The sequence below is a fragment of the Drosophila montana genome, unplaced genomic scaffold, assembly GCF_035044405.1.
Source record: "Drosophila montana isolate Dmon_TW-CO22-7 unplaced genomic scaffold, ASM3504440v1 contig_779_1, whole genome shotgun sequence".
Classification (NCBI taxonomy): domain Eukaryota; kingdom Metazoa; phylum Arthropoda; class Insecta; order Diptera; family Drosophilidae; genus Drosophila; species Drosophila montana.
In genome coordinates, this window is record NW_026999075.1 from 767106 (window position 1) to 785099 (window position 17994).

The 17994-nt window shown below is 38.8% G+C and overlaps 1 protein-coding gene across 4 annotated transcripts; it reads left to right on the plus strand.

Moving 5' to 3' along the window:
• Positions 1 to 844: 844 nt before the first annotated feature.
• On the plus strand, positions 845 to 7046 carry Akt (Akt kinase). 4 transcript variants are annotated; one of them, XM_064698641.1, is made up of 7 exons: positions 845 to 987; positions 3464 to 4339; positions 4413 to 4610; positions 5184 to 5573; positions 5653 to 5886; positions 5948 to 6094; positions 6159 to 7046. In XM_064698641.1, exons 2-7 carry the CDS (start codon positions 3620 to 3622, stop codon positions 6240 to 6242), a joined length of 1773 nt encoding a protein of 590 aa, XP_064554711.1. In that variant the 5' UTR covers positions 845 to 987; positions 3464 to 3619; the 3' UTR covers positions 6243 to 7046. The 4 variants fall into 4 exon arrangements, with proteins under 4 accessions (XP_064554711.1, XP_064554710.1, XP_064554708.1 ...); XM_064698640.1 differs by having other exon boundaries at positions 853 to 987; positions 3450 to 4339; XM_064698638.1 differs by lacking the exon at positions 845 to 987 and adding an exon at positions 1148 to 1290 and having other exon boundaries at positions 3450 to 4339.
• The last annotated feature ends 10948 nt before the right edge of the window (positions 7047 to 17994 follow it).

Sequence of the window (17994 nt, forward strand, 5' to 3'; positions counted from 1 at the left end):
TTTAAAAATTTTGCAGTAGTGTTGCGTAACGCACAATGTACTTCCGTGTACGTTCTTTTCCTTAAAGATCAGATTCCATTACTCTAATGATATATAGATTAAACGCCATAAATAACAATTAAATTGCTTTATTATGAATCACCGCTGATTTAGATTTGGGTTTGATACATTTTCATACACAGCGATGGGTTTGCAAAAACAAATCAGGAATTAGTTACAATTGATTGGTGCATAGATCCGTGTAAGTAATTTAGTATATCAAGTATTATGTTAATTTGGACTCGCTGTCAAAACTGGTAGACAGCTTCTCCGAAGAATCTCTAGCTTCGGTTGTATAATAAGATTTGCGCACAGGAACGGTTTCAGGAGTAGGTATAGTCTCTCCGGTGGTATCGAATAATGCTTTGGAACTGTTGAATTTCTGTTTGGCCATCTGATAATCGCCAGAATCAAAGAATTTAGGTTTCTTTTGCAAACGTTTCTCGAGGAATGATGAATGGCCACCCGGCACATGTATATTATTTGGATATTTGCAGTTCAGTTTACCCTCCTCGATTTTCTCCAAACGAGGATATTTATTAGTGTCTTTAGAAGTGCAATTCAATGGCGTCTTCGCCGCGCTGTTGTTATTCATTGTGAAATCCATGCTTATCTATAAGGAAAAGAAATATTGTAACACCAATATAAGACTTCAAAATTGATTTGACGGAACATACTTAGTTGCTTATTAGAATAAAAACAGTTAATCCAATGTCATATCAAAAATTTTGTGTTTGAACATTGTTGAAGGCTTATTGTGGCAATATAAAGTTGCGAGTAAAATTGATTGTCATCCCATCATTATGAATGCTTAACTGTTGCAATGAGTCATATCGGCCGACCACCATCGTTTTCGACCGACCACCACATATACAGAGTTCGTCTATCGCAAGCCTTAAAAAAAGTGAAGCGTAAAAACCAAACGGTACATCTACATGGAAAAATTGTGTGAGTGCGTGTGTTTATGAAAAAATATTTTTTCAACATATGTATATATTATGCGCACCAGGAGAAAAGTAAACTTTCGATCAGTTCAACAATTGTGTGCCGAATCCGTATTTAACTGTGTGTGGCCTGGTGTCTGCAACACACATACTCAAGCACTCACAACACACTCACTCTTAACACAACAGAAACAAAAACAACATACGTGAGTTGTCGCTGCCGTCACCGTCACCATTCAGCAGAGTGTGCCTTTTACATTTGCGAAGTAAAAATCAAAAGCAAAAGTCGGTTCTTTTGCTCGAATAGGTGGGTTTAACATTTTCAGTAGCCTGCAAAATGCAAGTGTTTTATGCCAAATTCCAATAAACAGCCGTGGCCTTTGTTATTGTTGCTCGCTCGCTCGCTTACAGATTCGTCGTCGTCGTCGTCGTTGTTGCGGTCGCCGTCAACGTCGACGTAGTTGTCTGCCCCCGATGGTAATCTATCTCTGTGTGGCTGTATGTTTGCGTGCATGTATATTCACGTATATAGGTATAGTTGTTCGTGCGTGCGTGTTTGTATGTATATGAATTTGATAACTGTATTAGTGTCTAGACATGTTGCTGACAAGGCTGCAAATTCAAAACTTTTGCTTGCGGTTCGGTTCGCCGGTTCGAATCAATTTTTCGGCTCTTGCGCAGCCTTGTTCCCTTGTTCTTAAAAGCTTGTTTGTTTTACAACAATATTAAAAGGCAATCAAAACTGGCGGAAAAAACTCTCTGACATTAAGTCGTTAACATGCATGCAAGTATGCAAAATCAATGCATATACATGTGTGTGTGTGCGTGTGTATGTGATTGGACTTGTGTTGGTTCGGTTTGAGGAGTGAATCCCATTCGAGCCGGTATGCAGCCTTTTGCTGCTGCTGTTGATCACTTGATGCGCCGACCTACACAAACATACATATATACATACATATGTATATGTATATTAAAACACACTCGTACAGAGAGCCCAACATTTAGTGTGTACATATTGTCTGTCGAGACATAAATGCGTCTTGCTCGCCAACCTCCCTTGGTCCGCCTACACGCTTTCCTATATTCACTGCCTCGCACTTTGCAATGCAGACATACAAACGTATGCGTCGCATTATATATGTATATGCATGCGTGTGTGACTGTGTTTGTATTTTGTCGATTTTATTTTATGTACATTTGTTTACAGTTTTAGATAGCGAAATTTGTACAGCCGGCAGCGGTCGCCACGGCACGGCGTTGACATTTTCGCAAATTGCAAATGAATATGTTTTTTTTCAGTTGCGATCATTGCCGCACTCTCTGACACACACATGCACACGTGCCCCTCGCACCTTTATCGCTCGCTGCGATCTCAACTAGCGGGCCACACAAGAGTCAGCAAGCGAGACATGCAAGCATGTAGATTCATACATACACTTGCCCATATGCATGCATGCATACACATATGCACATACATACGTACATATGTATGCATGTGTGTATGCGTGTAAGTTCATGAACAGCCGCGTTCCGTCGACTTGTTTTGATTTAATTTCGCGGTAAATGCAATCGCGAAAAATTTGCTCATATCGCCGCGGCCCGCTTTGCGCTTTGCGGGGAATTTTGTTTGAAGCTAAAACAGCAAAAGAAACAACAATAACAACACAACAGCAGAAACAACAATTGCGACAGCCGCGATGCCAATATGCTGGCGCCTCTACATGTGGGGCGCGCAATGACTAAGTGAAAGAGAGAGACCCCAGGGAGGCCGCCGTCGCCGTTTCAGCCCTTCTGCGAACGGAAATGCCGTAAATGCCCAGTTTTATTTTTTCGAACGATCGATCCTATTTTCAACAGTTCTGCAGCTGCTTCTGCTTCTGCAGCTGCTGACGCAAGCGCCTACAACAATAACAATAACAACAAAAACGTCAACAATAACAACAACAAAGGGCTTTGCAATTTGCCATAAACACGCCAAAAGACAATAACAAAATATCCATATGCATATGTATGTATGTGCATATTAGAGATGGGTGTCTGTTGAGGTTTTTGCGTGACACGAAAAATAATATAATTTCCCATTAAGCAGATACAATAACCTCTATAAAGTATGCTATGCAGTTTTTAATTTAGTATACCATAATTGTTTGTTATAAATATCATTGAATTTTATAGAATTTTTCGACTGCAATTTTCAGTTTTTGCAAATTAGATTACCGCTATAACCGACACCTGCGACTAATTTAGTTTCTTGTCGGTAACTAGCTGTCTGGAAATTTTTTTTTTGTAATTAAAACTAACTAATCAGCGTTAGACCGAGTCACGCGCCCATCTCTAGAACCTACATAGATACATATATGTACCTGTAAAAAATTTGCATTATGCACTCGCTAAAATGCTAAGAAACGGTTTTTTTTTTATTTATTTTTTTTGTTTCAATTATTTTTATTTCTGTTTTTCAACAAGTGCCCTCATTGTAGACTCGGACTGGGGTGTGCGGACTTTGTTTTCTTGGTGCACACGGAACTGGGAACAGCCTCAACACGAATTACCTACCATTTGCGCTGCAGAGGAGATCGACTGTGGTTGCCAGCGCCGCAACAAGATCTGCCTCAATTACGCCTACGCCAACGTTAATGCCCACTGGCAGTCGTTTGGGCTTAAATTTTAATAACAGCAGCAGCAGCAGCAACCACAACAACAACAACAACAACAACAACAACAACAACAACAACAATTATTACAACGCGACGCAACTGAGCGACGCACTGTTAAACAACGACGTGACCGGAGTGCCGCATCCAATAGCGACGGCTACAGAAGCCATCATGTCCTTGACAGCAACTGGCACATCGCCCACAAGCCCCATTGAGCCCTTTGTGGCGGCTCGCCCACAAACCGTCAAGGAGGGTTGGCTCATGAAGCGCGGCGAGCACATTAAGACCTGGCGCCAACGTTACTTTGTGCTACGCTCGGATGGTGCTCTCATGGGCTATCGCAGCAGGCCGGCGGATAATACACAGTCGGATCAGCTGCTCAATAACTTTACCGTACGCGGCTGCCAGATAATGGCCGTGGATCGGCCAAAGCCCTTCACATTCATTATACGCGGACTGCAGTGGACGACGGTGATTGAGCGCACATTTGCCGTCGATACAGAAGTTGAGCGCCAGGCCTGGACCGAGGCCATACGAAACGTGGCCAGCAGATTGTCCGAAATGGGCGAAACAGCCATGTCGCCATCATCCCAAACAGATATGGGCGATGTGGACATGGCCGGCATCGCTGAGGTTGAACTATCCGAACAGTTCTCCGTTCAAGGCACCACGCGCAACAGCAGCGGCGTCAAGAAAGTGGTACGTAATCTGGATTTATAGATCCCTTTATTCGCATGATTTTATTAATTGGTGATCTCTTGTTTTTTAATAGACCCTTGAGAACTTTGAGTTCCTCAAGGTGCTCGGCAAGGGCACATTCGGAAAAGTGATCCTGTGCCGCGAGAAAGCCACTGCTAAATTGTACGCTATCAAAATTCTCAAAAAGGAGGTCATCATTCAAAAGGATGAGGTCGCACACACATTAACCGAAAGTCGTGTGCTCAAGTCAACAAATCATCCGTTCCTGATTGTAAGTGAATTTTATTTTATTTCACTTAAAGTTGCTTGATAACCCAAGAGCGAAGTCGGAAGTGTCACTCAGGGGAATTCCCCGTTGACTTTTGTTTACTTCATATTATTTGGACATCTAAAAATCACATATGACTTAACTGTTTCTTATGAAAGCAAAGATTAGGCGCAAGCTGTTCAAAAGGTTAGCAGGCAAAAAATATACATGTATGTATATGTACATACATGTACATACAAATATGTTCATACCGGTATAGAGTATATTTATGTAAATCTTAATGGGAAAAAGATTAAAAATATTAGACTAAAACAAAGTCAAGTTTAAAATTAAACTACAAAATAAATATGTGGTATAAAAATTACTGGGAGGGTTAAAACAAATATTACCTAAACATATCTAGTTTCATATTATATTGAGCTACTAAAATCATTAAGTTAAAAAGATCGATCTGTTTCTTATTATTTTTCGAAGTGATTTTTACGTTTTCGTAATTGTACTATCGCGATATTATTTTAATTAATCGATTGAAAAGACTCATTGAAAAATTACTATACTCTTATCCTTCTTTCCCAGTCACTGAAATATTCATTTCAAACCAACGATCGTCTCTGTTTTGTCATGCAATATGTGAATGGCGGGGAGCTGTTCTGGCATTTGAGTCATGAGCGCATATTCACCGAGGAGCGCACACGTTTTTATGGGGCAGAAATAATATCGGCGCTGGGCTACTTGCATTCGCAGGGCATCATTTATCGTGACTTGAAGCTGGAGAATCTTTTGCTGGACAAAGATGGTCACATAAAGGTAGCCGACTTCGGGCTGTGCAAGGAGGACATCACCTACGGTCGTACAACGAAAACGTTTTGTGGCACACCGGAATATTTAGCGCCTGAAGTATTAGATGATAATGATTATGGACGCGCGGTGGATTGGTGGGGCACCGGTGTTGTTATGTATGAGATGGTGAGGAAGAGAACACATTAAATATTATACTAAATACTAATTCATGTGTGCATCTATATATAATATAATTACTATACAGATCTGTGGCCGGCTACCTTTCTATAATCGTGATCACGATGTGCTCTTCACGCTCATATTGGTAGAGGATGTGAAATTTCCACGCAATATAACTGATGAAGCAAAAAGTCTGTTATCTGGTCTTTTGGCTAAGGATCCCAGAAATCGTTTGGGCGGCGGTCAGGATGATGTTAAGGAAATACAAGCGCATCCATTCTTTGCGAGTATTAATTGGACAGATCTGGTGCAGAAGAAGGTACCGACTCTTACAAAATATTTTTACAAACAGCTTAACGAATATATAATACTTTTCAAAGATAACGCCGCCTTTCAAGCCTCAGGTCACATCAGATACAGACACACGATATTTTGACGAAGAGTTTACTGGCGAAAGCGTTGAATTAACGCCGCCAGATCCCACGGGTCCATTAGGCTCCATAGCCGAAGAGCCGCTTTTCCCGCAGGTAATTTTACGCCTTGTGTAAATCCAGATTCGATACGGAATTAAAATCCTATTTGAATTTACAGTTCAGCTATCAAGGTGACATGGCCTCAACGTTGGGCACCTCGTCGCACATAAGTACTTCCACAAGTCTCACATCAATGCAATAGAACAAGTTTACAAGCACACAAGCCCAAACCCACACGCATGCATAAAATAAACACATCTAGTTCTGCTTCATCACCTATGCCCATAATATATAAATATATATAAATGGGAAAATCGCGAGCGAAACAGATATAAATTACTACTGCTAAGTTTATACACCAATAATAATAATAATAATAACAATTTGAATGATAGTAACTTATTTTTCTTAACTTCAACAACAACAGCTGCAAAAACAAGAGCAACCCGCAATTGCAAAACATATAGTGAAGATAAGAGAACGTTTAACGCGGTATATAAAGAAAACAAAAATATATAGTTTACTTCATATGATAATACATATATACTTATATATACATTTAAATAATACATTTTAAGCGTAACGTTTAAAGTGATTAGTTAATTTTTAAATGCAAGTAAAACATTTAAACAACTACACACACACACACACACACACAGAACACTTATACACTTGAATACCTATCCAAAATACACCCTCCTAGCATATAGGCAATATAAACTTATATAACTGCAGCAAGAAATCGAAATACACAAACACACACACACACAAACACACACACGCACACATACAAACACTAAACATACAATATACGCATTATTTATACTCCAAAGAAGCAAAAAACAAAAACAATTACGAGTTATATATAATGATAAAGTTGCCTCTGATTCACGAACAGAACACAACAACAACTAATAGTAATGCATGAAAACCGTTAAACCATATGTCAACTGCATGAGCGCCAATACAATTTAAGAAAATAATTAAAAAAAACGATTTTCAACAACACCCAAGAAATTTATATATGGCATATGCTTTTTTTACACGAATATTTGTACATATTTATATACTTTTTACCAAAATGCAAAAAAAAAATTATTACAAAAATTTCCATTTTTGAATTTGAAAAGAAAAAAAAATATTAAAAACTATAACACCTAAAAATGTTTGTCATTTAAGTTTCGGCTTTGCAGAGTTAATAAAACAAAAACAGCATTAAGCTTGAAATGTTCTGAATACCTATCAGATCAGGCAACTACAACACACAAAAAAATATTTAAATTGAGGATTTACAAAAAGTAAAAAAAAAATTGATATTTTTTATAAAAAGATTAAAAAATGTAAATAAAAACTATAATAAAAATAAATAATGTTCTGGCATTTCAACTAAATACAATACCAACAATAAAAGTATAATCTCTCTTTTATATACAATGAAACAAACAGAAGCAAAAACTTATCAATTGAAATAAATCGAAGAAAAGTCAAACATATTTTCTTAAATAAAATCAAAATACGAATGCGGCTTGCAACTAAACTAAATATAAAATGCCAAAGAATCGGCGAAGAGAATAAAACTCAATAAAAAAACAGGTACCAGTCTTAACAGATGGACAGGTGAGTTAGAGTTTAGCATATAATATGTGTAATGATACAGATTCCAGTAGTTGAATAGCACACGAGGCAAACCGGAAGCTTGCCTAGAATTGCGTGTAGGAATAACTTAGGTCCAGATCAGAGCAAGATATACGCTAATATGCACTAGGAAGATTTAAAAGCTCTATTATATACACTTCTATTCATGGAGCGATGTTATGCTGAGGTCTTCAATCTCTCACTGCTTAACGCGCCGATGTGTGTTGATTGAGGAACACAGTTTACAAACATTTTCAAACTCAGAATCGAGAATAGAGCGCTTCGTTTAATACTGGATATATCAGAAATATAGCTAGGCAAATATCAGGATAGAGATCCATGTATTTATCTTTTAAATATTGATCGAAAATGCTGCTCATAGGGAAACTTACATAAGCAAAGCTTATTATAACGACTTCACAACGACTTCTACTATGCAAATTTTGTAGGTACAATACTTATTTTGAGTTAAGATGCATTTCATATTATATATAATTATATTTCTGTTGACTCAAGCAAATAACTGAAAATTCAAATAGCTGACCAAACAATCAACCGAAATCTGCCAATGCCATTGAAACGGCAAGCTTTTATAATAACTAATAAAAACAAGTGGAAAATGAAATAAAAAACAACCACATAATTATATACATATAACCACGTAGTGAAACAAAGATTGAGATATCGAAATCATGTAGCTGCATCCTAGACAATTAGCTATTGGGGCATTATTATATCACCCAACCCCCATTCAAATGCAAGTTCACCCTATGTTCGGCTTGAGATCCCTCATTGGGGGCACTTAAATATTCTGATACAGCTCACGGTGCCCACTATCAAAGCATTTCCCTTTGCCAGCCCCACAAAGATAATAAAATAAATTGTTTGTTGTTTTTGATGAGTTGTTTGTACAATAATTTTCATTTTAGACTTTTATACTTGTATACTGCTAACTACGATGTGTTCTAAAAAAAAATGGTTTAAAACTTGACTAAATTTCGTGTCAGACCGAAGATAAAGTCGAGCAACGTAAATTACTTTTTTTTTTATTGTAAAAACCAAATAAGAAACTAAACAATGAAAAAACGAAAAAAAACTTAAAATTGATTAGCTGTAATTTTTGATAAGCGAAACATTGCAAATTTCGTAAGGTTTTAATAATTACCTTAAGCTGATTTATAAAGTAAAAAAAAAATACAATATTAAAATTATAAAATATCCATTTGTTAAACAAGAGCAACAACTGAACAGGAACCTGTAGATAATATACGATCTACATAAGTATGATATGAATAATTTATACGCGCTTACGCATACCAACATGCATACATAATGATAATATACACACACACACATACACAAATTTATGCATATACCATATACATGTGTATGTACATAAGTAATTATGTGAAAAACAATTATAATTAAAATACATAAATAAAATTTACATACAATAGATATTTGATATAAAAAAAAAAAACAAATGATTTGAGAGACGTTTCTTTGTTTTTTTAGGCGAGCATTTTCAGGAAGTGCGAAAGAAAACCCTTATAAAATGTAATAAAAGGAAGCTAGCTCCCGACCATGTTCCCATTATGTATTATAAGTATATGACTGTATTGGAGTCTTATTGAAATTTATTTACGAGCTTGCGAAAAACTTTGAAATATCTTTTTACAGTTTTTACTAAAACATTTCGCACTCATTAACGATATTAAAATTTTATTTATAGAAATAGTTACTATTTCACAATTCTTTGACATATTCAATTTAAGAGAGTGCCTAACTCGTAAACTAAAGTTTGCCCAACCCTGATGATAAAAAAAATAAAAGACACACCCATCAAGGTAATAGGAGACGTGTAACGCAATAGACCTCGACTCCCGTGCCTCGGCATCTTCGTCAGGCTGTTGCAAATTGGGTCAAGACAGCGTTAACTTTGTGGCATGCGCTGCCCAAGTCCAAAAAAAAGGAGAAATGTCGGACTTGACCGACTTAAATATTCGGGAGCAGCCTGAAGGTGGGCTGGCAGCTCAGCGAGTGCGTGACAGGCGCGCTTTGAAGGTGTCCATGGAGCGCGTTGTGTGTGCCGCGTGAGTGTTGTGTGTGTGCGCCCGCGAACAATGCGTTTTGTCTGATGATTAATTGCAACACAATCTTGGAGGCCAGAGAGCCGCCGCCGCCGCTTTCCCCAAACGAGCAAACAGCTAAATGTGTAAAGACGCACACAAAACCACACATGTGTGTGTGTGCATAGGAATATATGCACACACACACACTGATATATATGTATATATATACATATATATATATATAGCAATAGCAAATGTGTATATAGACATAGACTGAATGTGTGTCGCGACAGCAGGCGGATATATTATCTGTGACATGAAGCTATTAATTTTTAGCACTTGCCACAAACAAAAAACAAAATTAAAATTGAGCGCGAGCTTGACGAAAGCGAAAGTAAATCAAGGTATATATATAAAATATACTTGAATTGTACGTAGATTGGACTTGGGTTGGGGCCCAGTTCCGGGCGCTGTGCATCCTTAAGCTGCCAAGCCCAGACCAGACCAGGCCAGGCCAGGCCCTTGAAAGACGCGCTAGGAAAAGTGCGATTAGTGCTTTCCCTTTTAATTCTGCGACAGCTTTTGACGGATGACAGCAAATGAAATGGCCAACACAAGGCACAGCCAGAGGCGAAAAGCCGAAGAGTAAATACTCTTGGAGTAACGCCAAAACCAAAGCCCAATGTAAAATGTTTTACCAAAGTCTAATTTTAATTAAATTATTTAACATTCCAGTTCTCATTTTGCCTGATTTCAAAAATATATTATTGCTTGTTTGATGAAAAATTTAATTTATTTGTCGTTGAAAATCTTCTTGCACTTCAAAAAGTCAACTATTATTGAGTTTTAGTTTCAATTTTTGCTATAGAATTATTCCTTTTTTTGCATTATTTTTGACGTATAATTACTATTTATATCGGACGTATAATTACTTGAGTGAATTTCTAATAATTATTTTATAAATCAAAACGACCGAGTCAGTATAAGGTTCTAGATATCATCCAAGGTGTAAACTATGGATTTTTAACCTAAAATGAAACTTGTGATTAAAATTTGACTTAATAAAATTGTTGCTGACTATAATTGGTCCCAGAGTAAAAAAGGATTTAACAATAAAACAATTTGTTATTATTATAATTTGCATTATATTATAACTTGTTGTAAGGGGATCGTATAGATCGTTTAGGTAAACATATTTGGGAAGGAAGTTCCTTTTATATGGATAAGAAACGGCATATACTGTTGAGCATATCTTGGGAAATAGTTATGACAAAGTTGTTGGACCCTTTGTTAAGTGTATTAGCAGCAAGATTGAAGGTTCGGGGCGTGGGGAAACGCTAACCGCGTCTCGTTTTCTTTGTTTGCAATGCGTTTTTCGCGCTTTTCATTTGCGAAACGATTTTTCTATTTTCACCTCGGCTTAAGCTGTTTGCTTTATAGCAATGTGAAAATGTCTTCAAACTAGAAAATGGTCAGCACAACAGCAGCAGCAGCCGCAGCAGCGGCGGCGGCGTCGGCAGCATCAACATTGGCAATGGAACTGCGACTGGGCAGCCGAGACTTGTGAGTACTCGTATGTGCTGGCACTTAACAGCTCCAGTGTCCGCTCCTTCCTCCGAGCCGTTGACTGACTAAAAAGTGAAATACATCAAAGCACGTCACATCCATCAGACATTATGAGCAGCACGAGAGCACGCCCCAGACCCAGACTCAGACCCAGAGCCAGTCTTAAACTGAAGCTTAGAGGCTGGCCAAGACTAGATACCCAGCAAACGGGCTGAGCGCGCAGGTATGTTTGACAACCAGGCCCAAAAGCGTCGCTAATGAATTGGAATTGTTTAAAGAGCGCGGCGAGGGGCTACTTTAGCAACATCAGCAATAGCAGCAGCAGCTCCAACATCAGCATCAGCCTCAGCTTTGGTCTCAGTGTCGTCTCTTGCAGTCGCTGCAATCGAAATTAATGAAAACTTTCGTTTATTTAATTGCACAGCAGCCAGACAGAGAGAGGGAGATCCCATGTCTATGCGCAGAAGGCTACAGCTCGAGCAGCTGATGTATAAGACACGTCTCTTCAGTCTCAGGCTGAGTCTCAGTGTTTATGGGTTATGGTTATGACCATAATGAAATCTATAGGGCAAGACATCGACAGCGGCATTTGAGTGAAAATGATTGATTGATTGATCGCTGAGATCGCTGCGTTCCCTGCTGCTGCTGCTGCTGATGTTATTGTTGATGTTGTTGTTGTTGTTGTTGTTGCTGCTGCTGCTTTGTGGATCCTCATCGTCTAAACGCTCTGGCATTGTTGCCTGTGATTGCTGTGTTACTCCTTTTCGGTGTACAGAGATTTGTTGACTTGGATCAGACAATTATTATTGTTTTTTTTTTGAGGTATTTAGTTGCTGGCAGATTTCGCTGCAATTTTGTTTATGGCTTTTAAGGTTGAAACATGATGTTGATTGAGCTGTTCGACGCTGCCAATTGCCAATCAATGCGAACTTATATACAAACGTGCTCGAATATGCCTCCATGGGCTGTTTGGGGAAAGTTATGCGTTTTAGTTGGCCAGGTGCGTGTATCCTGTGTACAGCTTTTGAGAGTCTCTGCTGCAATTTCGAAGAAGAGAAGTAGTGTTATAATTGTATTTTGGAAAAAGAAAAATTCTTTGTCGGGTAAGCATATGGTAGATACATACTTTACTACTTTACTTTACGTTTTGTGTGTATAAAAACATGTATCTCTATATATAAAACTGTTTGTCCTGACTGACTGACTGACTGACTGACTGACTGACTGACTGACTGACTGACTGACTGACTGACTGACTGACTGACTGACTGACTGACTGATTGCAATTTCGAAGAAGAGAAGTAGTGTTATAATTGTATTTTGGAAAAAGAAAAATTCTTTGTCGGGTAAGCATATGGTAGATACATACTTTACTACTTTACTTTACGTTTTGTGTGTATAAAAACATGTATCTCTATATATAAAACTGTTTGTCCTGACTGACTGACTGACTGACTGACTGACTGACTGACTGACTGATTGGTGATCAACGCACAGCCCAAACCGTAAGATCTAGGAAGCTGAAATTTTCACTGTAGTTACCTTATGTGATGTAGGTGCACGTTAAGACGGGGTTTCGGGAAATTCCACTCGCAAGTGTGGTAAAATCGCGAAAAACGTTTGTATGTAACTTTTTTGTTTACCATCCGATTGGCCCCAAACTTATTTTCAAAGATCTTTGTTCAAATTCATTTGAGGGGTGTTTCGCACTTTTCGGAAAACCCATTCCTCCTTGGTGGAAATGGAGGTCAAAGATTTGGTGGGTGACGTTTCGCGCTCAAATTCATTTCCAGTGATCTATATGAAAAATCATTTGAGACGTGTTTCTCACTTTTCGCAGAATTCAAACTTCTTCGGGGGGAATGCGAAAAAAAGATTTTTTTGGCGGCGTTTTAAGTTGTGTTCGATTTGCTTCAAACTTATTTTTAAAGCTCTCCATAAGAACTTAATAAGTACGTATTTCAGCGATTTGGAAAATTCCACCCGCAACAGTGGTAAATTGGCGGAAAACGGTTGTATGAAAGTTTTTTGTTTACCATCCCATCGGCCCCAAATTCATATTTAAAGATCTATGTTTAAATTCATTTAAGGGGTGTTTCACACCCCTCCTTGGTGGAAATGGAGGTCAAAGATTTGGTGGGTGACGTTTCGCACTCAAATTCATTTCCAGAGATCTATAGGAAAAATCATTTGAGACGTGTTTCACACTTTTCGCAAAATTCAAACTTCTTCGTTGGGAATGCGATTTAAAGATTTTTTGTGCGAAGTTTTAAGTTGTGTCCGATTTGCTTCAAACTTATTTTCAAAGCTCTCAATAAGAACTTAATGAATACGTATTTCGACGATTTGGAAAATTCCACCCGCAACAGTGGTATATTGGCGGAAAACGGTTGTATGTAACTTTTTTGTTTACCATCCGATCGGCCCCAAACTAATTTTCAAAGATCTATATTCAAATTCATTTGAGGGGTGTTTCACACTTTTTGAATAATCCATCCCTCTTTGGTGCAAATGGGGGTCGAAGATTTGGTGGATGACGTTTTGTGTTCAAATTTATTTCCAAAGATCTATAAGAAAAATCATTAGAGACGTGTTTCACATTTCTCGCAAAATCTAAACTTCTTCGGTGGAAAATGAATTTTTAAGATTTTTTTGGTGAATTTTAATAGTTTTCCGATTTGCATAAAAGTTGTTTGATTCCCGTCCGATCAGTTTCAAAATCATTTTCAAAGCTTTTTTGATTTTATAACATACGTGCCACGGGCAAGGCCGGGATATACCCGCTAGTGTATGTATATATGAGTATTCTCACTATTTTGATAATTTAAAATAAGACTTTTCAGACTAACAATATAAGTGGTCTATAAAATAGTGGTTTAGTTTTTTATGTATATGTGTATAAATAACTGGATGTGAGATATATAGCTGTGTGTATGTATATATGTTCGTTTGCAAGTGTGTATGTATGTAAAACTAAAAAAAAAGTATTTTTAGGTATGCGATTCCCATGAATTCAAGTGAGACCTATAGGTTTTCAGACGTTGATTTAATCTGATAATTTGTTTCTCTGCTTATACTCTCATTCTTATTTCTCCTCTCTTGGTCTCTCTCATTTTGTTCCTCATTGCTGTATCGCCAACAGGGTCAGGAAGGAGTTGAGTTTACTGAGAAGAAAAGCCACAGAAACCATGCTGGAGGAAGCAACGGCAGACGAGAGCTCCAAATTTGAGCTGTGGAAACTTACCAGACGATACAAGCGGCAAGCTGCGCCATAGTTCCCCGTTCGACATCCCGATGGCACCTGGGCCAGATCGCCAATGGATAGAGCCGAAGCCTTCGCCTGCAACCTGGAGGAGCGCTTAAAGCCGTTCGAGACCGCATCGCATGGAAGGATATGGCGAGTCGCGCAAATTATGGAGGCGCCACTCCAAAAGTCACTCCCTGTATCACCAATCACCTTCCAAGAAGTGAAGCAGGAGATAAAGAGCTTAAAAAGCAACAAAGCCCCTGGGGAAGATCGGCTGGACAACCAGACAATTAAGCTACTGCCACACAAGGCGGTGCTTTTTCTCGTCGCCATTTTTAATGCAGCTCTTCGGCTAGGTTATTTTCCAGTGGCTTGGAAGAAGGCACATATCATCATGTTGCTGCCTTTGGCAAGATTCTGGAAAGGTGCATCCTTAAAAGGATCCTGGATACCCCGGAAATAAAACGCTTAATCCCGAAGTTTCAAGGGCAAATTAAATCCGAAGCTCTTTAACATCATTGCAAGCTTCCTGAACGAGAGGGCACTTCGAGTGGTACAGGATGGCATAGCCTCTCATACCAAACGCATAAGACATAAGGGCGTTCCATAAGATAGCGTTTTGGGTATCACACTATACATCCTCTTCACGCACGATATCTCAGTGAACCCTCATAAATGTGTCACGGTCACTCACACCCTGCGCAAGGACTCCCGCCCCGGACTTTTTCTCCACGGCGAGCTTTTAGAGCAGGTGCGTGACCATAAATACCTAGGGATCACACTCGACACCCGACTTACGTTCAAAAAACATGTCACCGAGGTTACCAACAACTTGAAAAGCAAAATCAGGCGTCTGAGCTGGCTGCTAAACCCAAATAACAAACTCTCGCTTCGAAACAAAGTTCTTATCTATAAGGTTATCCTTGCCCCTGCGTGGCGATATGTCCTCGAGGTTTACGGAATTGCCGCGAAGACGCACGTTATCAAGCAACAAGCTACCTATTTAAGCTCCGCAACCACCCTAACGTCCTGGCAAGGAACCTGTTAAGGAGGCGAAGAAGAGGGAGGCTTAAAAAGTCATATCCTATAGACCTGGCCAAACGCCGCCTTTAATGAAGTAAAATAAACATGTACATAAACATACACAATGTAAATATTTAAATTAAGCTATCATTAACCAAACACACGCTGATAAAAAAAATAATAAAAAAAGTTCCTCATTGCTTGTGCATTTCTCTATAATATATCTTTAATCAATTCAGACTTGCGCATATCTACCAGAAATACATTTTTTTTTCTACTTCTTAATTCGCTCTGTCATATCTAATCATTTTGCGCTAGCTAGCATATTTCTACTTTCTACTACATGTTATAGCACTTTTGGGTAGCTGATAGCCCAATTGATTTCTTTATTAAAAAAATATTATGCATTTCTCGTTCGGTAGCAGCTGTTGATTATCTAAAGCATTCACTTTGCCGGGGCGAACATTTTCAACTTTGACCACAATTGTGAATATGCATTTGGATATGGATGTGGTGTACAACTGGCGGATAAGCATGGCTGCACATGTCAACGCCACTTGCCAGTGGTTGCCCGTGTTGGACTGTGGTCCAGTTCGGAGTTGTTGTTGCAGGCAGGAAAACGGGTCAACATGGCAACAGCTCGTAGTTCTACTCCCATTTGGGCCGACGCTGCTGACCAACTTGCGGCACAATGCGCCAACAAACACAACAACCACAACACTGGCCAAATAAAGACGCTGGACATTTTTTGAGCATAGAACGGAACGCCTTTATTATAAGTATGACAAAAAGAGAACCATGTAGGAGTTATGTATATGTATGTATGTAGCTATACGAGTCCATGCTTCATGCGATAACCTAAAAAAGAAAAATGCTCGTACACATTTTTCCTCCTCATCTTTTTTGTTGTAACTAAAACATTTGGCCGACAAGGCGCTGCGATGCTATGGAATGGAATGGAATGGGTTGGGAGCTTTGGATGTAGTCGAGGCTAAGGCTGTGCCAGAAAAAAAAAACAGAAAACAAAAAACGGTGAACACACCTTTAAAATGTCGAAAAGTGTGCGGTGATAAGGGGAAACATTTGCCAGGTTTCTAATTGCAGACTGGACAGCGTTAAGACATGAAGCCGTCTGTGACGGATTTGGGCAACTGGAAGGCAACTGGAAGGCATATATGACCGTGACCATGGCCAATATATGAGGTAGCCGTAACTGCCCGCCTCCCTGCCTGTTGGCTGATGAGCTGCTGTTTGCTGACGGATCTTCTGCGCCAGACAGCGATCCGTTAGTCAAAGAATCAATTTTCCTGGGCAACGCTTGAGCTTACCTGGTCGACGTTCCTCCTCCTCCTATCCCAAGTAGGTGTGGCACTGCCGTAATATATGTGTGTACACACCACACCACCTTTGACTGCCCCCAAGACTGGGGCCCGGTGACTGCGGCTGCGGCTGCGGCGGCGACGGCGACGGCGACGGCGGCGGCGCCTTGCATGTCCGGCCGGCAGGCTGGCCACTTGCAGCGTCCATTATGCAATGTCACGATTCGCGGGCGCGTATAATGAACTTTTGATGTTGTTGCTGCCACATAGCTAGACTAGGTCTATCCACAGTCATGGTCATACATATAGCTCATTTGTGAGCAGAAACAACAACACCAACAATAACAACACTTGGCCGGCCGGCCGCACAGGTTCCACACAGCACTAGAGATGAGCCCAGCGTGCGTGAGTGAAATATACCGTTAAACATATTTCGCTTTTTCTTTTTTTGGCCCTTTTTCACAGTTAGCTCACACCGATGACTAATAGTATTTATTTGCATTTATGTTTTTATTTTTATATAATCAAAGCTCAAAATATCGTGCATAGATGCATATATCTTTATTAATATCATTATCAACTTAATATAAAAATTATGGGTTTATTATAATTATTATATTAGCAGTGAAGCTTTATTTTTAAAATTTAAATATTTATATTAATGTTAACCTTAAAACTATTTCTCCTAAAATGTTGAGTATTATAAAAATTTGGTTTTAGGTTGATAAAATGTATGCATATGGTATTTATAAGCAATTGCACTAAGGAATTGAAAGAGGTCAATCTAATTAATTGTAAATAGTTTCTTAATATCATAGACTGCCTGGTGATAAATATCACTTACTGGAGCATTAATTCATAATTTTCGAAGGACTTTGTCAATGTCATCATATGATCTCCTATCTTTTACCTTATCCACAAAGAAGTCAATATTTTCAAAAAATATAATGTAAGCACAATAATTTGTTGATTCTCTGAGTTTGCTTTTTTTGTGGAGACCTGGGATTAGGGAAGGATAAATGTATAAACATAATCCTAAAGTAGTAATTCCAGTAGAAATTTAAAACTATCGTGGCAGTCATGTCATCATCA